We start from the raw sequence: 24,009 nt of genomic DNA on the forward strand, positions 1-24,009 counted from the left end.
CAGACCCAGTCCCCTACATTTACCCCTTCACTTAACACTATGGGAAATTTAGCATGGCCAATTCACCTGACCTGCACATTTTTGGACTGTGGGAGGAAACCGGAGCACCCAGAGGAAACCCACGCAAACACTGGGAGAATGTGCAAACTCCACACAGTCAGATCTATTTACATTTGGAAGAAAAAGGGTTTATCAGTGATAGGCAGCATAGTTTTGTGCAAAGAAGGTCATGTCTTACCAACTTAATAGAATTCTTTGAGGAAATGACAAAGTTGATTGATGAGGGAAGGGCTGTAGATGTCATAAGTGTTTGATAAGGTTCCCCATGGTAGGGTGATGGAGAAAGTGAAGTCGCATGGGGTCCAGGGTGTACCAGCTGGATAGATAGAGAACTGGCTGGGTAACAGGAGACAGAGAGTAGTAGTGGAAGGGAGTTTCTCAAAATGGAGAACTGTGACCAGTGGTGTTCCATAGGGATCCGGGATGGGACCACTGTTGTTTGTGATATACATCAATGACCTGGAGGAAGGTATAGGTAGCCTGATTAGCAAATTTGCAGATGACACTAAGATTGGTGGAGGAAAAGATCGTGAAGGGGACTGTCAGAGAATGCAGCAGAATATAGATGGATTGGAGAGTTGGGTAGAGAAGTGTCAGATGGGGTACAATCCAGGCAAATGCGAGGTGGAAGATCCAGTTCTGGAGTGAACTACTGTACATTTTAGATGGAAAAGCCCTGGGGAAAATTGATGTACAGAGAGATCTGGGTGTTCAGGTCCATTGTAATCTGAAGGTAGCAACGCAGATCGATAGAGTGGTCAAGAAGGCATACAGCATGCTTTCCTTCATCGGATGCGGTATTGAATACAAGTGTTGGTAAGTCATCTTACAGTTGTATAGGATTTTGGTTCGGCCACATTTGGAATACTGTGTACAGTTCTGGTTGCCACACAACCAAAAGAATATGGATGCTTTGGAGAGAGTGCAGTGGAGGTTCACCAGAATGTTTCCTGGTATGGAGGGTGTTAGCTGTGAAGAGAGGTTGAGTATATTAGGATTATTTTCAATAGAAAGACAGAGGTTAAGGGGGGGGGAGACCTGATTGACGTTTACAAAATCATGAGAGCTATCAACAGGGTGGATAGCCAGAAGCTTTTTCCCAGAGTGGGAGACTCAATTACTGGGGATCATGAGTTCAATGTGAGAGGGGAAAGGTTTAAGGGAGATGTGCGTGGAAAAGTTCTTTACGCAGAGGGTGGTGGGTGCTTGGAACACGAAGGTGGTAGAGGTGGGCACAATAGCATCATTTAAGATATATCTAGACAGAAACATGAATGGGGAGGAAGCAGAGGGATATAGATCCTTGGAAAATAGGCGATTGATTTAGATAAAGGACCTGGATCGGTGCAGGCTTGGAGGGCCAAAGGGCCTGTTCCTGTGCTGTAATTTTCTTCTTATTTTGTTCTTTGGATTTCCATTATCTCATTTTTAAAGGCTTATCATTTTCCAGCCATTCTTTTACCTGCGAACATCCACCCCTAATCAATTTCTGAAAGTTTAGATTAGATTAGATTCCCGACAGTGTGGAAATAGGCCCTTCGGCCCAACAAGTCCACACCGACCCTCTGAAGAGCAACCACCCACCTACTCCCTCTAATGCACCCATCACTATGGGCAATTTAGCATGGCCAATTCACATGGCCTGCACATCATTGGACTGTGGGAGGAAACCGGAGCACCTGGAGGAAACCCGCGCAGGGGAGAATGTGCAAACTCCATGCAGACAGTTGCCCGAGGTTGGAATCGAACCTGGGTCCCTGGTGCTGCGAGGCAGCAGTGCTAGCCACTGAGTCACTGTGCCACTCCAAAGTTCTTGCCTAATACTGTCAAAATGGGCCTTCCTCCGACTTCAAACTTTAATGTTTATATCAGGTCTATCCTTTTACATCACTGTTTTAAAACTAATAGAATTATGGTCACTGGCCCCAAAGTGCTCCCCTCTGACATTTCAATCACTTGTCCTGCCTTATTTTGTTAGTGTAGGTCAAGATCTGCAACTTTCTAGTAGATACATCCTCATGCTGAATCAGAAAATTTTCTTTTACACACTTCGCAAATTCCTCTTTATCTAAGCCCTTAACACTGTGGCAATCCCAATCTATGTTTGGCACGTTAAAATCCCCTACCATTACCACTCTATTATTCTTATAGATAACTGAGATTTCTTTACAAATTTGTTTCTCATTTTCCCAATGACTATTGGGGGGTCTGTAGTACAATCCCAATAAGGGGATCATCCCTTTCTTATTTCTCAGTTCCACCCAAATATCTTCCCTGGACGTATTCCTCGGAAAATCCTGCTGATACAGCCGTAATGTTTTGCCTAATCCAAAATGCCACTCACCCTCCTCGCTTGCAACCCCCCTCACCCATCCTTCGTAGAACATCTGTACTCTGTAACACTAAGCTGCCAGTCCTGTCTATCCCTGAGCCATGTCTGTATAATCACTATGATATTGCAGTTCCACGTTCCCAACCATGCCTTGAGTTCATCTGGCTCACCTGTTAGGCCTCTTGGATTGACATAAATGCAGTTTCATTTATTAGTCGTACCTCGTTCTCTGCTTTGTCCCTGCCTGCCCTATCTGTTTGACTTGCTCCTTTTTTGAACTGCAACAGTTTCAGACTGATCTGTTATCTCACTGTCTTACCCCCACCCACCATGCCTCACTAGTTTAAATCCTGCCAAGCACTTATAGCAAATCTCCCCGTCACTATATTAGTCTCCTTCCAATTAAGGTGCAATTCATCCTTCTGATACCGGTGTCTTATATCCCAGAAGAGATTCTAATGATCCAAAAATAGGAGCAGACTAAGAATGACTGCAAGGAATAGAGTCATAGAGATGTACAGCATGAAACAGACTCTTCGGTCCAATCCGTCCATGCTGACCAGATATCCCAACCCAATCTAGTCCCACCTGCCAGCACCCGGCCCATATCCCTCCAAACCCTTCCTATTCATATACCTATCCAAATGCCTCTTAAATGTTGCAATTGTACCAGTCTCTGGCAGCTCATTCCATACACGTACCACCCTCTGTGTGAAAATGTTGCCCCTTAGGTCTCTTTAATATCTTTACCCTCTCATCCTAAACCTATGCCCTCTAGTTCTGGACTTCCTGACCCAAGGGAAAAGATTTTGCCTATTTATCCTATCCATGCCCCTCATAATTTTGTAAACCTGTACAAGGTCACCCTTCAGCCTCCGACGCTCCAGGGAAAACAGCCCCAGCCTGTTCAGCCTCTCCCTGTAGCTCAAATCCTCCAACCCTGGCAACATCCTTGTAAACCTTTCTGAACCCTTTTAAGTTTCACAACATCTTTCCGATAGGAAGGAGACCAGAATTGCATGCAATAGTCCAACAGTGGCCTAACCAATGTCCTGTACAGCCGCAACATGACCTCCCAACTCCTGTACTCAAAACTCTGACCAATAAAGGAAAGCATACCAAATGCCTTCTTCACTATCCTATCTACCTGCAACTCCACTTTCAAGGAGCTATGAACCTGTACTCCAAGGTCTCTTTGTTCAGCAACACTCCCTAGGACCTTACCATTAAGTGTATAAGTCCTGCTAAGATTTGCATTCCCAAAATGCAGCACCTCTCATTTATCTGAATTAAACTCCATCTGCCACTTCTCACCCCATTGGTCCATCTGGTCCAGATCCTGTTGTAATCTGAAGTAACCCTCTTCGCTGTCCACTACACCTCCAATTTTGGTGTCATCTGCAAACTTACTAACTATACCTCTTATGCTCGCATCCAAATCATTTATGTAAATGACAAAGAGTAGAGGACCCAGCTCCGATCCTTGTGGTACTCCGCTGGTCACAGGCCTCCAGTCTGAAAAACAACCCTCCACCACCTCTCTCTCTCTTCTACCTTTGAGCCAGTTCTGTATCCAAATGGCTAGTTCTCCCTGTCTTCCATGAGATTTAACCTTGCTAATCAGTCTCCCATGGGGAACCTTGTTGAACGCCTTACTGAAGTCCACATAGATCACATCTAATGCTCTGGCCTCATCAATCCTCTTTGTTACTTCTTCAAAAAACTCAATCATGATTTCCCACGCACAAAGCCATGTTGACTATCCCTAATCAGTCCTTGACTTTCCAAATGCAGGTTTCGAATGTATGTGCACATAGTGGAATTAAAAAAGAGTTTGATGTTGTATAAATACAAGCCATGCGGAATATATGCAATGGTCACAGAAACATGACTTAAAAGTTATGATGATTGGGTCCTTGGTATTCAGGACATAACGTGACCAGAAGAAAGGTAAAAGATTTGGGTGGAGTGGCAATACTGATGTTAGAGAAAGGGTGTACCTGACTGGGTGAGGAAAATATCAATTTTTTTTAAGAGTTGAAAAACAAGGAGAATTATGCCACTCTTATTATTCAAAAGGCATCCAAGTAGTGTCAATCAAAGGTTTTGAGTTAATTGAGAAGAGCAATGAACAGTCTGAAGTAGAACTTCTAAATTGGACAAGGGCTGACTTCAGCATAGGAGGAGATCCAGAGAATCATACAGTACAGGAGAAGCACTTTGGCTCATCCTATCTGTACCACCAATGCAACACTAATATTGATTGGAACTTCCCTTGGTTGAAATAGTTGGGATGGAGCAGATTTTGTCAGGTGGTCTAGGAAGGATTCCTGATTCAATTTGTAAATAGGCTGACTAGAGGGCGGGCCATATTGGATTTGGTGCTTGGCAACGAACCAGGCCAGGTATCAAATCTCTCTGTGGAAGAGCATTTTGATGATAGTGATCACAACTCCCTGACCTTTATTATAATCATGGAGAGGCATGGGGCAGATGGTATGGGAAAGTATCTAATTGCTGGATGGGAAATTACAAAGCTATGAGGCTGGAACTGAGGTGCCTAGATTGGGGACAGATGTTCTCAGGGAAATGTATGAAAGAAATGTGGAGGTTGTTTAGGGAGCACTTGCTGATCGTGCTGGATAGGTTTTTCCCAGTGAAGCAAGGAAGGGATGGTAGGGTGAAAGAACCTTGGGTGACAAGGGATGTGGAACATCTTGTCAAGAGGAAGAATGAAGCTTACTTAAGGTTGAGGAGGCAAGGATCAGACAGCTCTGGAGGGTTACAGGGTAGCCAGTAATGAATTGAAGAATGGATTTAGGAGAGCTAGAAGCAGACGTGAAAAAGCCTTGGCGGGTAGGATTTAGCCAAACTTAAGCGTTCTATACTTATGTGAAGAACAAGAGGATGACCAGAGCGAGGGTAGGGCTGATAGGGATAGTGGAGGGAACTTGTGGCTGGAGTCGGGGGAGGTAGGGGTGGTCCTTAATGAATATTTTGCTTGAAGTATTCATTAGTGTCAGTGACCTTGACGTTTGTGAGGACAGTGTGAAACAGGCAGATATGCTCGAACAGATTGATGTTAAGAAGGAGGATGTGCTGAAAATTTTGAAATACATGAGGATAACTAAATCCCCTGGGCCAGACAGGATATAATCAAGCTTACTACCAGATGTGAGGGAAAAGATTGCTGCGCCTTTGGCAATGATCTTTGCATCCTCATTGTCCACTGGCGTAATGCCAGATGATTGAAGGGTGACAAATGTTATTCCCCTGTTCAAGAAAGGGAATAGGGATAATCCTGGGAATTACAGACCTGTCAGCCTTATGACTGTGGTAGGCAAAGTATTGGAGCAGATTCTGAGAGACAGGATTTATGATTACTTGGAAAAGCATAGTTTGATTAGAGATAGTCGGCATGTCTTTGTGAGGGGCAGGTCATACCTCACAAGCCTTACTGAATTCTTTGCGAATGTGACAAAACACATCTATGAAGGTAGAGCAGTGGATGTGGTGTATGTGAATTTTAGCATGGCTTTTGATAAGGTACCCCATGGTAGGCTCATTCAGAAAGTAAGGAGGCATGGGATACAGAGAAATGTGACTGTCTGGATACAGAAATGGCTAGCCCATAGAAGACAGAGGGTGGTAGTTGATGGAAAGTATTCATCCTCAGGCTCAGTGACCAGTGTTGTTTTGCAGGGATCTGTTCGGGGACCTCTGCTCTTTGAATTCGAATGCAGTTTACAGGGCTGAGGCAGGAATCTTGGCAGTGCGAACGAACAGAGGGATCTTGGGGTCCATGCCCATAGACCCCTAAAGTTGCCACCCAAGTTGAAGGGATTGTTAAGAAGGCCTATGGCGTGTTGACTTTCAATCGCAGGGGAACTGAGTTTCAGGGCCGCAAGGTTATGCTGCAGCTCTATGGAATCCTGGTGAGACCACATTTGGAATATTGTGTTCAGTTCTAGTCGCCTCATTATAGGAAGGATGTGAAGGCTTTAGAGAGGGTGCAGAGGAGATTTACTGAGATGCTGCCTGGACTGGAGGGCATATCTTATGAAGAAAGGTTGAGGGAGCTAGGGCTTTTCTCATTGGAGTGAAGAAAGATGAAAGGTGACTTGATGGAAGTGTACAAGAATATGAGAGTCAGAGATAGAGTGAATAGTCAGAGACTTTTCCCCATGGCAGAAATGGCTTTCACTCGGGGGCATAATTTTCAGGTGATTGGAGGAAGATGTAAGGGAGATCACAGAGGTCGGTTGTTTACACAGAGATTGGTGGGTGTGTGGAACTCATTGCCAGCGATGGCAGTAGAGTCAGATACAGTAGCGATATTTAAGCCACTCATGGATAGGCACATGCATGATAGTAAAATGTAGGGTATGTAGGTTAGTTTGAACTTAGAGTGGGATAAAAGGTCAGCACAACATCGAGGGCCAAAGGGCCTGTACTGTTCTGTGTTCTATTTTTTTAAGTCTACACAAGTCTCACTTTCCAGCTCTAGGCCCAAAGCCTTAAATGTTATGATAGTTGAAGCACTTATCCAAGTACTTTTAAAGGTTATGAGGTTACTCGCCTAAACAACCCACCCAGGCAGTGCACTTCAGACCTTCATCATCCTCTGGAAGAAAAGAACTTTCTCAAATTCCCTCTAAACCTCTTCCCTTTCACCTTAAAGTTATACCTCTTTGTTAATGACCCTTCAACTCAGGGGCTGCTTTCTATCCCCACTGTCCATGACTCTCCTAATCTCATACACCTCAAACTTCTCTGCTTCAAAGAAAACAACCCAAGCTTATTAAGCCTCTCTCCATAGCTGAAGTGCTGCATCCTAATTAACATCTTGACAAATTTGCTCTGCACCCCTTTCAGAGCAATTACATCCTTCCTATAGTGCAGTGACCAGATCTGCACACAGCACTCCAGCTGTAGTCTAGCTAAATTTCTGTATTGCTCCAATGTAACCTCCCTGCTCTTTTAATGTGTGCCTTGACTCATAACGCGTAGGGGACGCTCGCCTTTCTTAACCACCCTATTAATCAATCCTGCCATCTTCAGAGATTTGTGGATATACGCCCCACGATCCCTCTGTTCCATCTAGCTTCCTTCCATTTTCTTTTACGCCTTCCAACTTGCATCACTGCATATTTATTTGGGTTAACTTCGATCTGCCACTGATCTGTCCATCTGACCAATCCATTTATATCCTCTTGAAACTATCTCACCAATCATCGTGTCATCTGCAAGCTTCCTTATCCTCCCTTCTACATTTTCATCTACATCATTTATACACAACATTAAGGGACCCACCATTGATCCCTGTGGTAAGTCACTTACAATCCATCACCTTCTCAAATTTTGTACCTCTATCATCCTCCTCTTGAATAAAGACAATTTCCCTCTTAGTCCCTCATGGGTCCTACTCTTTCCCTAGTTATTCCCTTTCCCTTGATATACTTGTAGAGTGAGTTGGGATTCATCCTAAACTTGCCCAAAATTGTTTTCTTATGCCGCCCCTCTTTGGTCTTCTAATTGCTTTCTTATGATTCCCCCTGCAGTTTCTATACTCCACTAAGCCCCCTGATTGATTTGTTCCCTTTCCACCTGTTAAACACCTCTTTTCCTTTTTGTCGAGTCCTGAATATTCCTAGATGTTGAGGGTTCTCTGGGCTTATTGTTCCCATATTTCATCTTAAAGGGAACATGTTGGGCTCATATTCTCCCCAATTGCGTTTTGAATGTCCCCCACTGTCTGGCTGTAGTTTACCCTCAAACAGCTATTTCAGTCTACTTTGGCCAGTTCCTGCCTTCTTTCAATTAAATCTCCTTCCCCCACTCCATTTTTGCAGCAGCAAGATGGCTATACAGGTATAGAACAAGGATTCTCTGCTGTATTTTTGCTTTGTTTCAGCAGCTTATTTTTTCAAATGGACGGCAACAAAGGCTGGAATTGAACTCTCACCTGACAAACTACTGTCAAATGTGTAGCACTGCAAAGCCAGTGTTTTCACTGCTATGTCATCACCACCTGGTTTTTTTTTTCTGATCATAGAAACTTTGAAAATAGGAGCAGGAGCAGGCTTCTCAGCCCCTCAAACCTGTGGCACCACCCAATAGGACTGTAGTGACAATCCAACCCATGACCCCATTCTTGCTCACCATCTCACTCCTTGACACTCCAGTCCTAAGAAGAACAAGTATAAGGATTCTAGCCAGAAATAATTGCAACCAAAGACTGACAAAAAAGAAGTCTATCTGTAATGTGTCTTGTTTTTAAGGCTACAGGATAGGTACATCCCAACAAAGATGAAAGCGAGGGAAGCCAAAGCTGAGCTTTTTGATGATATGATGGGTAGAGTATGATGAAATAAATAAAGCAGGTGTTGGGTGAATTCTTTAAGCAAGAAGCAGGTCAAACACAATAATGTGGGAAAGGAAGCAAAGAAGGAAATAAAACAGGCCAAGAGAAAAGATGAAAGTAGAATGGCAGTTAATTTAAGGGAACCAACAAACCTCCTATAAGCATGTAAATATTAAATAGATAGTAAGGGTGGGTTTATTTGGGACAATAAAGATGATATATGCTTATGATATAGGCAGCATGTTTTGTAAAGGCTGGTTACGTGAAGAGTGGATAAATCTCCTCTTCCAGATAGCTCTCATCCCAGATACCTGCACAAAGTAAAGGTGGAAATAGCAGAAAGGCATGTCATAAATCAAGATATTTGAGTACTGTCAGAGATTTGAAGAGTGGTAAACATGCCACCCTTATTCCATTCATTGTAACTATAAACCAGTTACTTAATTGGGCAAAGTTAGGTTTTAGAAATAGTCAGGAAAGAATCAGCAGGCACTTGGAGAATTTAGAGTTAATGGAGAAGAGCCAACAAGGATTTGTAAAAGGCAGATTATACTTGACAAATTTAAGTGAATTTTTGGATAAAGTACTGGAAACGGAAAAGGATTGTAAGAAATTCTTTGATATTCCCTGTAAAAAGCCGGTTAACATAAATAAGGCTCATGCAGTCAGTGGTCTCTGCACTGTCACTTTGGTGCCACAGACGGAGTGGAAATGGGGTGAATTCAGATCATGATTGGTTTTTCCATTAGTAAGCCCAAGACAATGAGGTATATTTTTCTCCATTCCCTTTTTATATCCATCCCTTCTCATGGTAGGCTGAAAGTCTTTCCATAAAGCCAGGCTTTCAAATTTTAGTTTTTAAAGGTAAACATTAAAAATAAAATTCTTTATAATAAAATGGAAGATAGGGTTTACTGATAAGATATGCGAAAAGCAGAGGAATTACTTCGCTATTCCATACACACAAGCACTCTAGGAAATTGAGGATGGCACAGACTATAAATTACAAATTTTCATAAAGATATTTGATAGAGGTATTAAAAACCAGTTCACATCAGTTACAACTTCACAGCAGTAATTGTCAAATAATAGTGTCCCATTAAGCTGGGCCCAGTAGTTTTCCTTCTTACAGGTGAAGTATAGGTTTCTTTCTTGCCAACAACTTAGAAACAGATGAAAGGTTGAAGGCAGGCTGCCGTTTCACTGTGGAGTCCTGTTCCCCAACCCCCTATCTGGAAGTCAAACAGTAACTGATTCAGAATCCCAGAATTGTACATTTAAGCAATTCAACCAGTTCTGTTTTCAATCATCTAACAAGGAGGGACATTTCAGGTGTTGATAGGCCAACTTGGTGAGCTAACAATGCAGTTTTTTCTCCTCCATCAGGGTTTCCAGAGTGAGGTGACTAGGTAACTGCAAACATTAGCAAAATGGATCTTGATGTTTTCCTTTATCCAGAGATGTCTGGAAGCAGGTGCCTCATCTCCAGGTTCTTTCTGTAAGCATTAGCTGGAATGTCAATACAATGTAGGAGGATTGGAAGTTTCTGGAAATATGACCATGTGATTAGCCTCAGCCATTTTGTGAGCCCAACAAAGTTGTCTGTTTTTAAAAGAAACAGAAGTTAAACATGGCGATTATAGGCAAGAATGCACCCAGAGGAAGAAATAAATAGTAAGATAGAAGAGAACACAGCTTTTATTGAGAATTCTCTTCATGCCCTCTGACCACAACATTGGATAAAAAAGAACAGAAAATAATGGATTATTGTAAATGGGTGGTAGACAGTAGTGTTCCCAAGGGTTAGTGCTGGAACACACCTTTTATTATGAATCACTTGAGCATTGGAATACAGACTAAAATTTGTCAGTGTAACCAAACTTTATGGTTGTGGTAAACAGTGAGAATGATACTAGTCGACTGCAATGAGACGTGGTCAGCAGACTGGACAAACAAGTGGCCTATGCAATTTACTAGATTTATGAAGTGTTGGGTTTTTGCAGAATAGCTGAGGACAGATGAAAGAGATTGAAATACACAAGTCTAAAGTACGTACAGGAATAGAGTGACCTGGAAGCTGATGTGCATAGGTCTTTTAAGGTAGCAGGACATATTGGGCGAATGATTAACAAATGAAATACTGGGCTTCAAAATACTGGTGTAGAGAGCAAATGGACAGAATTTATACTGAATTATCATTAAGTTCTGGTCAGACCACAAATGGAGTGTTACATTCATTACTAGTACAGGCACGAGGGACTCAGGCTTAAATCTTTTACCAAAGTGATACAAGGGGGCTGAGGGGATGAACCTTTTTAAAAACCAAGCACTAATGAACTGGAACTTACATCCCATGCGGGTGTGATGGGAGTGGTCATTATTAATGGTCTAACAATGTGGAAAATTACTCAGTTATGTCTTATACACAAAAAGCAGGATAATCCAATCTGACCAGTTACCGTGCCATCAATCAGCAATGTGATGGAAGATGTCATCAACAGTGCCATCAAGTGGCAATTACAAAGCAATAATGTGCTCACTCCGCTTTCTAGTAGGTTCATTGAAATTCTGGCCCAACCAGCAACGTCCATGTCCCATAAGCAAATAAAAAAACCTTCAAAAAGAAATTGGATAGATACAAGGAAAATACATGAATGAGAAATTTCTATCATATATGGTGGAATTTGGACTTTCAGTTCATGGAATTCCGCCCTTTATTTTCCAATCTATACTAGCGCTAGACTGCCGTTGTTTATCACGCTGCTTAAGCCAAGAGGAGACAGGCTGAGAAAACCTGGAAAAACTCTGATAATAACAAGGCTGGGCACGGGCTGGGGGATAAGTGTAGGGGAATGGGTCTGGGTGGGTTGAGCTTCGGCGGATCGGTGTGGACTTGTTGGGCTGAAGGACCTGTTTCCACACTAAATAATCTAATCTAATCTTAGCTCTCAGCCTCATGCCAGGGCTGTTCATGCATTTGCTCTTTAAGTTGCTTCGATATTAAATTGCCAGTGCTGATTCTCTTGCTGTTTCAGGCTAGCAATGGGGACTGTATAGCTACTGAGCTATCTGCCCTTTGTTTTGAGTACAAGTATGCTTCAAGGGGGTGCATCTAGTGCACAGCAATGTGGCATCCCCGAGATACAGAGGAGCTGCAACTGGTCATTGGATACTAATAACATACTTTAGGGTGAAGTTGCTTTTCTCAATGTGTGGAGGCTGAATCAGATAGTGAGACTTGTGTCAATCATTATATCATTACTTGCTGTGGATCAACGCTATCTCTTTTGCCTTGAAGCAAACTGACATAGCTTCCCCAGAACTGTCACCAGCATGAATGAGAGTGGGCATAAAAGAGTTGTTGTGCAATTGATGTTTAATCTTGCTTTTAAAACAAAGTGTAATACGTAAAAATTATTTCAGAATGAGTGAGAACAGTGGCAATGTTCAGAAGGACTTCGGTGTACATGTACAAGAAATCCAGAAAATCAGATAGCAGATGCAGGAAACAATTAGGAAGACAAATAGCATGTTAGCCTTTACTGCAAGGGAATTGGAGTATAATGATAATGTCTTGCTACGGTTGTGGTGGGCTTTGAGGTCACATCGGGAATATCGAGTGCAGTCTTGGTCTCTATACCTTGTTTAGATTAGGAAGATTACCTACGGTGTGGGAGCAGACTATTTGGCCCAACAAGTCCACACCGACCCTCCAAAGAGTGACCCATTACCCTCCCCCATATTTACTAATGCACCTAACACTTTGGGCAGTTTAATATGGCCATTCCAGCTGGCCTGCACATCTTTGGATTGTGGGAGGAAACCGGTGCACCTGGAGGAAACCCACGCAGACACGGGGAGAATGTGCAAACTCCACACAATCAGTCGCCTGAGGTGGGAATCGAACCTGGGTCCCTGGTGCTGTGAGGCTGCAGTGCTAACCACTGAGCTGCCCAACTAAGGAACAAAGTACTTGCATTGGAAGTGGTACAGGGAAGTTTCATTAGATCGGATCCTAAAATCAGAGAATTATCTTAGGACTTCAGTGCAGTATTCCAGGTTCTCTCTCACCAAAGTCCAATACAACTTAATCAAGACTTCTTTGCTCCTGTACTTTCATCCTCTTGTGATAAGAGCTGACATACAATTTGCCTTTCAAATTCCTCCTGTATCTGCACCTACCTTTAAGTGAACAAAGACACCTACGTTCCTTTGGATAGCAATGCTTTGTAATCTCACTAGTTAAGAAATACTCTGCATCTTTGTTCCATTTACTAAAGCAGATAACCTAATTCTTATCCATATTATATTCCATCTGCCATGCTCTTGCCCACCAACTCAGCCTGATTCCTTCAACTCCTATTCCTACCAAGTTTTGTAACATGTGCAAACGTACAAAACATCCTGAAGAAGGGCTTATGCTCAAAACGTCGATTCTCCTGCTCCTTGGATGCTGCCTGACCTGCTGCGCTTTTCCAGCAACACATTTTTCAGCAAACATACAAATATTTTGTTTGCCCCCAAATTGAAATCATTGGTATAGATTGTGAACAGCTAGGACTCAAGCACTGAACCTTGCAGTGCAGTGCCAACCTGAGAATGTCCAACACTCTGCTTTCTGTCTGTCCTTCATCCTCAGTCTGTTCTAGCATATAGGCAAAAGTGAGGACTGCAGATGCTGGAAACCAGAGTTTAGATCAGAATGGTGCTGGAAAAGCGCAGCAGGTCTGGCAGCATCCGAGGAGCAGGAAAATCTATGTTTCGGGCAAAAGCCCTTTATCAGGAATAGAGGGAGGAAGCCTCCAGGGTGGAGAGATAAGCATATACCCCTCTGAGTCCTGTGCACTTTAATTTTGTTAACTAACTTCCTATTGATCTTCATGAAAAGCCTTCTGAAAATCCAAAAACACCACATCCATTGGTCCTCCTTATTGACTCTGCTTAACTAGTGAGATTACAAAGCATTGCTATCCAAAGGAACGTAGGTGTCTTTGTTCACTTAAAGGTAGGTGCAGGTACAGGAGGAATTTGAAAGGCAAATTGTATGTCAGCTCTTATCACAAGAGGATGAAAGTACAGGAGCAAAGAAGTCTTGCAAAGAAGTCTCTGCAAAAAACTGTCAACTTTGTCAAAAATGAATTCCCCTTCATATTCATTGTGTCCAGACAGTTATTTTCTAAATATCTGCTAATCACACCCATTATAATAGATTGTAATATTTTCCAACTATTGATGTCAGACTAACAGGTCTTTAGATCCCTGTTTCTCTGTCCATCCTTAAACAATGGGGTTACATTTGCAACTTTCCAATCTGCATGTACCATTGTAGAATTAATAGTATTTTGAAGATCATCACCAGTGCACCATCTTAAGCAATGATCACCATCTTAAGCAATGTTCTCGGATGGAGATCATTTGGCCCTGGGGATTTATCAACTTTCTGTCCCATTAACTTCTCTAATATTATGACAGACACAAGGTATTTACTTAGCTTCACTGCAATTTCTGTTTGCTGTTTTAAATTCTCCAGTGTTTGCCTGTAATAGGCCTACATTTGCCTGTGCTAATCTTTTTAATCGTTTCCCATTTTTATACCCATAGATACTTTTATAGTCTGTTTTTATATAGAGTCATAGAGTCCAACAGCGTGGAGACAAGCCCTTTGGCCCAAACTGTTTCATTTCGACTAAAATGTCCATCAATGCTAACCTTATTTCCCTGCACTTGGCCCATATCCTTCTAAACCTTTTGTGCACATGTATTTGTCGAAATACATTTTAAATGTTGTTAATGTACCCACCTCAACCACTTCGGCTGGCAGCTTATTCCATATGCATACCAGTCTATGTGTAAAAATGTTGCCCCATAGGTTCCCTTTTATTCTTTCCCCTCTTACCGGTTTTACATTTGTATTCTATTGTCTCGTTGTCAGTTTATTGGTCCTCCAATGCTGAATTCTAAAATTCTTCCAATTTTCAGGCTGACAACTTAAACCTATCTGATGCTGAAACAGACAGATTTTTCTTAGAGAATAAAAAGATATAGGAAGCATGTGGGAAAGTAAAATTGAAACCCAGGATCAGACAGAACCATATTGAATGGTCGAGCTGGCATATTGTTCCTTGTTCCTAAAAATTGTAGAATCCCTACAGTGTGGAAACAAGCTTTGAGCCTATTGAGTCCATAATGACCCTCTGAAGAGCATCTACCTAGACCCATCTCCCTACCCTGTCCCTATAGCCCTCCATTTCCCATGGCTAACCCACCTAGCCAACACATCCCTGAACACTATGGACAATTTAGCATGGCCAGTCCACCTAACCTTGCACACCTTTTGGACTGTGGGAGGAAATTGGAGTATCCAGAAGAAACCGAAGCAGGCACAGGGAGAATGTGCAAACTTCACACAGACATTTGCCTGAGGATGGAATGTTCATAGTGTAGCAATGCACCACCAGCCTTGCAAAAGTGCAGTGCCAAATTGAATAATTGCCTCCACTTTAGCAATCATGCATATTTGTATTTACTCTTTGACCCCTATTTACTGCCAGGGTTTAAAGCATTTAAAATTTTTCTTGATATTTAAAGTGGTAGGGAAGCAGAGAGTCAAATATTTGTAGAAGCCACCATACTGCTTGCCTTTTTCTGTTAGTCCTGCAGTTTAGTCCTCATATCCACATCTCTCCTACTATCACCCCTGAAAATAACTCTTCCAAATGAGACCACCACTTACAGCCCTGCAAGTGTGAGATTTCAGTTTTAAATCTTGAATTTTGTTTACTGTATATATCCATGTGCAGTTGGCATTCAGCAGCTTTGGCTTTTTTTTAAACTTTCGAATCAACCTATTCAGAGTTGATATCGCACACCCCTGAAGCAGGTCGGACTTGAACCCGGGTCTCCTGTTTGAGAAATAGGATGACTACCACTGTGCCACAAGACCCCTCGTGATTGATATTCTTGACTGGACTATGGTAACATGGCAAACTGTTATCTGTCAAGTGAAGGAGGCATAGCCTGTTCTCATCAGTCATTTATCTATTGTTGAGGCTTTATATTCTGTATTAACTGTATAAGTTAAGGTTGATACACTGCAAGTGAGGTGCTGCCATTGAATAATAACTTAAGCATCCTTTGATATTTAGATTTTCATGACAGTGCCCCTTTAAAGAACAGTCAAATAGTTGATTTAATCTAAAAAGTGACAAGGCACTTATTGACACTCGTGGTGAGATGTAGAATTTGGAGCTGGCACTTTTCGTGTTGTATTTTGCGAATGAATGTAAAACTCAGTAAAGTTTGACCTCTGGTTGTAAGGTATGTAACATTCTGTTCCTTTACATGAGCTAACTGGAAAGTCAGCAACCCTGCCAGATGAGGTGGTTTGGACACTCCTATGTTAATCTCACCGCACTTTTACAATTATTTTACAATTTTTGGCATGTCAGGAGTTACTTTCAGTAATGTTCTGAGGTTTGTCAGTCCAACAATACCAATTTTGCCCTACAGTTAGTGTGTCTGATACTAGTAATCAAATCACTTGTAACTGTGGTAGAATGTAATGTTTACTGGTATTATTTCGAGCAGACCACAAAGTTGCCCTTACATGGAACATGGTCAAATATGAATAGTTTCCATGATTTTGCTGGCTGTCTTTTGAGATGAAATGGTTATAAAAAGAAAACTATATATTGAAAAAAACCTCTTATGTAATTTGACTAAAAATTGTGTTTAACTATTAGCAAATGCACAAATAAAAATGATCTTTCATTAAAAAAAAACTATCCACATTTTCAGTCTTTGATGCTGCAGAAATTTTGTTGCATTGCTGTAATGTAATTCCTTATCACAAATAGTTTCAAACTATTTTGATCAATGGTAATATTTCCAAATTTGTTAATAACACAAAACAAAATGGAAATGTAAAATATGAAGAAGATGCAAGGAGACATCAAGTGTACTTGGACAGGTAAAGTGAATGAGGAAGAGCAGAGACAGAATATTTCTTAAAGCAAGAGACTTTGGGAAATACATGTGTCCAAAGAGACCCAAATGCCCTTTCATTAGTCAGTAAAATATTGCATTCAAGTGCAACAATCAATAAGATAAGCAAGTGGCATGTTACTTCCATCAGAGGGAATTTTGATTCAATAACTCTAGCCGCAGTTATATAGAACCTTAGTGAGAATTTGGAAGAATCATAGGTGATTCATTGAAACCTTCAAAATTCTTAGCCTGTGTCAGGCTAGATGTGGTTTGGTTATTTCTCCTGGCTAGTGCATCTAGAATAAGGGGTAAACCTTAGAGGTTGAGGTGCAATTCCTTCTTTGAAAGAGTCTTTCTACCACAGAAGACCGTGAAAGCTCCACCATTATGTTCAAGACTGAGATTGACAGATCTCTGAAGACTAGATACATCAGGGAATTTAGTGGTAACATGGGAAAGTAACCTTGAATAGATATCAGCAGTTATTGCATTGAACGGTGGAGCAGACTCACCAGGCTGAATGGCCTGCTACTTTGGCCACCAATTTTTCAGACCTTTTGTCCTCAGCCATTCTCATTCCTGAAAATTAGACTGCAGATCTTCAAAGAAAGAGCATGGTTAGAGTAGAGAAATGCGATTGATTGTTCTACAGGGAAATGGCACTGACTGAATAGTTTGAATGGCCTCCTCTTATACCATGATCACTCTGTGGTTTCGATGACATACTGTATTAGTGTTAGCTAGTTTCTCATCAGCGGGATCTTATGGTCCAATGGGAAACATCCCTGCCTCTGAGCTGGAATCTCTGGTTTCACATTCCATGCCAGGACTTGATGGCCAAGAAAGGTGTGTTTTATGACAATGTCAATTAGGTTGAGTATCAACTTGTAAATCTTTCTAACATGTGTTAATGATAGTTTATAAGAGCAGGACAGATTTCTTGTCATTAAAATTTGGAAAGAAAATTGGCACCTCTGCCATCACTATCCATAACGCCCAGACTACAACATGCCTGTACCTGTTGAGAAATTGGATAGCCAGTCTGGATCAAATTGGTGTCAACAGGATAGGACTATTCTTTCCTGCTTTCTTCTACACCTTCTTTCAATAGAAAACATGAGAGGTTTCTCTTCCTAATATTGTTTTAAATGCAGTCCCTGCTGGATTTCTTCTAAACCAATGGAAAAACTGATCTCACTAGATAGCAACTTTTTGGGATATACTTCTGATTATTGGATATCTTCAGAATTTTACTAAGAAGATGTTATTTCTGCCAAATTTATTATGTGATTTTTAAAAAAACACTCCCAAGTACAGATAAATGCTTCACAAGTAAAATTAACACATTGATTTATTCAAACAGTAGAATCATTAATCAACCCAAAGTAAAAATTAGAAAAGAAAATGTTTTCCTTCTGATTTTTGCAGCATCGGCAACTAATAAAGGACAGCTTTCTGGTCGAACTTGTGGAAGGAGCTAGGAAACTTCGACATGTGTTCCTCTTCACTGATCTTTTTCTTTGTGCAAAGATGAAGAAACAAGTAGCTGGGTAAGAGGTGAAGATAGTGGTGCACTTTTAATAGTTATTGAAACTATATTATCTTAAATTTTGTGTTGATGTGTGATGTCACTAATTGGACTAAAATATTACTGGCTTTAAAAATAGTGTAATTTCTGCATGAAAGATACAGAGTACCTATTTATGAAATATATGATGTTGTCCTCATATCATAAGCCTGAAAAATGCAGGATGTTTCTGAGGTCCTGCATTCATATTTACCTTCACTCTCTCCTGGTAGTTTTCGTAGAAAATCATAGAATCCCTACAGTGTGGGAACAGGCCATTTGGCCCAACAAGTCCACACCGACACTCCGAAGAGTAACCCACCCAGACCCATTCCCCTACCCAATTACTCTACATTTACCCCTGACTAATGCACCTAACCTACACATCCCTGAACACTATGGTTAATTTCCCATGGCTAATTCACCTAACCTGTTCATCTTTGGATTGTGGGAAAAACCGGAGCACCTGGAGGAAACCCACGCAGACACAGGGAGAATGTACAAACTCCACACAGACAGTTGCCTGAGGCTGGGTCTCTGGCACTGTGAGGCAGTAGTGTGAACCACTGAACCACCGTGCCGCCTCTCTCTTGAAGGTGCTAGATTTGATTCCACTGCTGTTTGCAGCTCATAGTTTCTCACTAAACTGAGCATGAGTTTGGTTAGTGAGAGCACTTTGACCACTTGTACTTTGGAATAATTTCACCCAACAGGCCATGTGCACATTTCCCTCACTTTGAGCTAATTGTAGCACCCTACAATTTACTGGTAGATCAGTAAACTGAGTACACAGCAGAGATTGAGTCAAGACCTTCCTGCATTATTTTGTAAATACAGATATAAAGACTTAAGCAAACATGATATAATATAAGGTGACTTCAGCACAAGGGAAGCTGCTGAATGATGTCTCAATTCATTTGTCATTTAACTTCTTTCTAGTAAGTCAGATAGTAATTTAATGAATAGATACGTAGCAGAGCATAGAAGAATACAGCGCAGAACAGGCCCTTCAGCCCTCGAGGTTGCGCCGACCTGTGAACTAATCTAAGTCCATCCCCCAACACTATCCCATCATCATCCATGTGCTTATCCAAGGATTGTTTAAATCCCCCTAATTTGGCTGAGTTAACCAAATTGGCAGGCAGGACATTCCACGCCCTTACTACTCTCTGAGTAAAGAACCTGCCTCTGATATCTGTCTTAAATCCCTCAATTTGTAACTATGCTCCCTCGTACAAGCTGACATATCATCCTAAGAAAAAGACTTCCACTGTCTACCCGATCTAATCAACTGATCATCCTTTATGTCTCTATCAAATCTCCTCTTAGCCTTTTTCTTTCCAATGAGAACAGACCCAAGTCTCTCAGCCTTTCCTCATAAGACCTTCCCTCCAGACCAGGCAATATCCTGGCAAATCTGCTCTGCACCTTTTCCTGTGCTTCTATATCCTTCATGTAATGGGGCGACCAGAAATGTACACAGCATTCCAAGTACGGCCGCACTCGTGTTTTGTATAGTTGCAGCATGACGTTACGGTTCCAGAACTCAATCCCTCTACCAGTTAGACCTAACCTATTGTATGCCTTCTTAACAGCACTGTCAACCTGGGTGGCAACTTCCAGTTCTGTGCTGTGCACTCCCTGATCCATGTGGAACTGCAAGGTACACTTGTGTGCTGAAGCAGTTCCCACATCAGGTTTCAGACCTTGAGAGTACTGTGCGTCTCTATATCTGTGAGGCTGAGAATTTTGTGGTTAATGTTTCTGCATCTGGTCACCCTACAGTTTAGAATATGAAGTCAGAGTGGGAATAGTTGACTTCCAAACACTCATGGAGGAAGAGGCGGTTCTATAGGACCCCTGAGTACATCGTACTCTTTAAGTAGTATTTTGTTTTGAATACTGGTGAGAATGGCGTTTTTTCTGGGAGGTATAGGCAGAGCCATATCCACTACACCACAGCTGTCTCAGTTATACAGAAATAGCTGGGAGGAAGATGAAGAAAATAGTAATGTTTGCAGATTCTATAATTACAGAAAGAGACATCTATTTTTGGCCATATGTATGAATTTAGAATGGTGTGTTGCCATCCTTGTGTGATGGTCAAGGATGTTGAATGCTGCCTTGCTGTCAAGGGCAATCATTCTTACTTCACTTCTGAGTTCGGCATTTTTGTCCATGTTTGGACAATGGCTATAGTGAACTCAGCAGCCAAGTAGCCCTGGTAGACCCCAAACTGAGTGTCACTCAGCAGATTATTACTTTACAAATGCCACTTGATATAGTGATGATGATCCCTTCCATCAGGATAGATGCTAGTGTTGTAGCTGTACTGGAAAAGCTTAGCCAAGAGCTTGGCTAGATCTGGAGCACAATCTTCAGTGCTATTGTTGGAATATTGTCAAGACCTATAGCATTTACAGTATCTGGTGTCTTCAGCTGTTTCTTCTGAATAGGATTGACATCTGTGATGCTGGGTGCCTTGGTAGGAGGCCACATTGACTAATTAGCTTGGCACTTCTGGCTGAAGATGGCTCTAAGTATTTCACTCTTGTCTTTTGCACTGAGGTGTGCTGCTGCTGGCTCCCCTCTAGCCCTCCATCATGTACCATTGTTTAGGATATGATGTTTGTGGACCTTTCACCTCCTGTTTAATTGTCCATCACAACCTAGGAATAAATGAGCAAAACAGGACCTGAAAAGTAATGGTCTCCAAATTACTCCCATTGCTTTTTGTGAGTGTGTATGGAAATAGGAAGATAATAGAGATGAATGTGTGCTGAAGGGAGAGTTTTAGATTTTTGAGGCCAGAACAGGCCCAAAGTGTTATGCCTGAACTGACCTGGGACTAATGCCCTAGTGGAGCAGTTTGATTTTGAGGGTTTTATGAGCGTTTAATTTGGCCAGAGGAAGGGTGTTGGAACCAATATATACCAAGGGTGTACAAAAGCAGGGAAAGACAAATATCGCTGAGGTAAGAATTAGTTAATTGTTAGGTGGAATTAGAGTAAAAGGAAATGCAGCAATGTTGAAGTTAATTTATGGTGCATGTACCTGAGCACATGGACTATGGTAAATAAGGTTGATGAGCTACAAGCATAGATAGCCATGCAAAAACATGATGCCATTATAACTGAAACCTAAGGCACTTGAAATTCTTGAAATTAATTTGTAAAGGAAAGTAAGTTAGCGGGGTAGCAGCATTAATAAAGGAGCAAGTTGCCATACTTGGGAGAGGCAAAAGTGGGGACTGCAGATGCTGGAGATTAGAGTCATGATTAGAATGTGCTGGAAACGCACAGCAGATCAGGCAGCATCCGAGGAGCAGGGAAATCGCTGTTTCAGGCAAAAGCCTGATTCCTGATGAAGGGCTTTTTCCCAAAACGTTGATTTACCTGCTCCTCGGATGCTGCCTGACCTGCTGTGCTTTTCCAACACCACTCTACTGGAGAGAGGGATGGTCCCATAGGAATCATGGTTAGAGCTGTGAGACGCTAGAATTAAGGTACTGTTGCATTACTTGGTGTATTTTATATGTCATCAGAAAGTGTGAAAGGTGTACAGGAACTGACAGAGGTAAAAAAAAGAAATTGTATCATTACAATAGAGGGCTTTTGTCATATGCTGGGATGATAGTGTAAGGAGCAGAGAAGGGAAAACAATGTCTGGAGTGTTCGGAAACTTTTCTAAATTCAAGTTTTTTTTCCAGTCAATGAGGAAGTAGACGTTGTTTGGTTTGGGAACAGTGTCTCAAGGGTCAAATATAATTAGAGTAGCATTTAGGTGACAGTGATTGTAGTACCATAAGGTTTAGGTCAGTGATGCAAAAGGAGAAGATCAAAAATAATTAACTGGGAGAAGGTAAGAATGACTCTGCCCCAGATAAATTTGGCATCAATGATAGATAAAACTATAACTGACCATTGGTTACTATTAAAAAGAAGGTAGTTGTGCATTTAGAAGTCTGTTTCCAGGATGAAGGACTTCAATGACATGAATAGATTGGAGAAACTTAGAATTTATATCCTTGTGAAGTGTCCTGATGAGTGCAAGCTGAAAAGCATCAACAATATATTCTGTGTAAAATGTACTTTTCAACATTATTCTAAATCTGAAACAAAAACAACTATTTACTATACTATTTATAAATGATCATGCTGTGAGAAAGACCATTACCGCAAGCAGGGTAATTTTACTGGTGTTACCTAGGTAAAAACAATGACTGCAGATGCTGGAAACCAGATTCTGGATTAGAGTGGTGCAGGAAAATCCCTGCTCCTCGGATGCTGCTTGAACTGCTGTGCTTTTCCAGCACCACTCTAATCCAGAATACTGGTGTTATCTGTTTCTTCTATTAGATAAAAAATGTGATAAAGATAATATTCTGGGAATTAAAGGCTCCTTCCTTTTGGAAGGATTTATTTATTTGTATCACAATATTAGTTAACTTTTTATATAAATATTAAAATATAAGTGTATAACAGTTTTTCAAAAGTTGTAAAACGAAAAAGAAATGTGTATGCCGAAAATCGAAACAAAAACAGAAATTGCTGGGAAAACTCAGCAGGTCTGGGAGCATCTGTAGAGAGAAAGCAGAGTTAACGTTTCAAGTCCCGTGACTTCTTCAGACCCTCTTGAAGAAGGGTCAGTGGACTCATAACGTTAATTCTGCTTTCTGTCTCAGATGTTGCCAGAGCTGCTGAAATTCTCCAGCAATTCTTGTTTTTATCTCAAAGTTTGTGCTATATAACGTTATACACATGAGCTCAATTTAGTTTTTGCACCTTTAGTCCACTGTCCAAATTTTAAATGGTTTGCTTCTGGTTTGTTTCATATAATCCAGCCACAAAAAATCCAAAATCAGATGAGCCAGCAAGAAAACAGAGCCTATAAACTGACAAGAAGGGAAATCCTGATGCATGTAGTAGCACATCGACTAACCAGTGTATGAGTAGGAACAATTTTTACAGTGCAGTTAAAGATTCTATAACCTATCCATCTCAATTTGAAGTAGAGGAAGTGTGGTTCAACACAGCTGAGAGAGCTGGGAAACCACAGGTATAAAAGACCTGAAACGGAAGCAATTTTGACAGTACTAGCAATGTGAGCTGCAACTGGTGGTTCATATTTGAGCAGTGTCGTGTGTGTCCTTCAGAGAAGGGATGATTTGCGCAGTTATTAGATTTATCCTTGAAGTTACCCTATAGTACAGAAACTAAAACCTAGACAAAAGATCACCCATAGAATTTGCTGCAGGAGTGCAACAGTATCAGTTGCTGTTTGGCTGTGTACATGCTGCGCACCCAAAGCTGTGAACTAGTTAGCCAAAAACTCCTGCTGTGAAAAATAAGTATTTACTCACATTTTAATTATTTTGGGTGAACAGCTATGGGCAAAAATAGTTTAGAAGCAGATATTTTAAAATCATATTAAGTGTACATGGAATCGCTACATAATACAGCAACACCCAAAACTGTATTTGAATTGCACTCCCCTATCGGCCATTTCCACATGCATTCCCGTCTCGGCTGCCCCCGCCCTGCCCTCGCCTCTCGGCTGCCCCCCGCCCTGCCCTCGCCTCTCGGCTGCCCCCCGCTCTGCACTCGCCTCTCGGCTGCCCCCCGCTCTGCACTCGCCTCTCGGCTGCCCCCACCCTGCACTTGCCTCTTGGCTGCCCCCACCCTGCACTTGCTTCTTGGC

The 24,009-nt window shown here is 41.6% G+C and overlaps 1 protein-coding gene across 3 annotated transcripts in view; it reads left to right on the forward strand.

The window, feature by feature from the left end:
* LOC122562879 (breakpoint cluster region protein-like) overlaps positions 1-24,009 on the forward strand; it is a 477,748-nt gene that overhangs the window by 283,790 nt on the left and 169,949 nt on the right. For all 3 annotated transcript variants that reach the window (XM_043716190.1, XM_043716188.1, XM_043716189.1), the window contains exon 9: positions 18,171-18,292. In XM_043716190.1, coding sequence (XP_043572125.1) covers positions 18,171-18,292 — 122 coding nt within the window. The remainder of the gene's footprint in view (positions 1-18,170; positions 18,293-24,009) is intronic.

Source organism: Chiloscyllium plagiosum, chromosome 25 (genome assembly GCF_004010195.1).
Source record: "Chiloscyllium plagiosum isolate BGI_BamShark_2017 chromosome 25, ASM401019v2, whole genome shotgun sequence".
NCBI classification, from domain to species: domain Eukaryota; kingdom Metazoa; phylum Chordata; class Chondrichthyes; order Orectolobiformes; family Hemiscylliidae; genus Chiloscyllium; species Chiloscyllium plagiosum.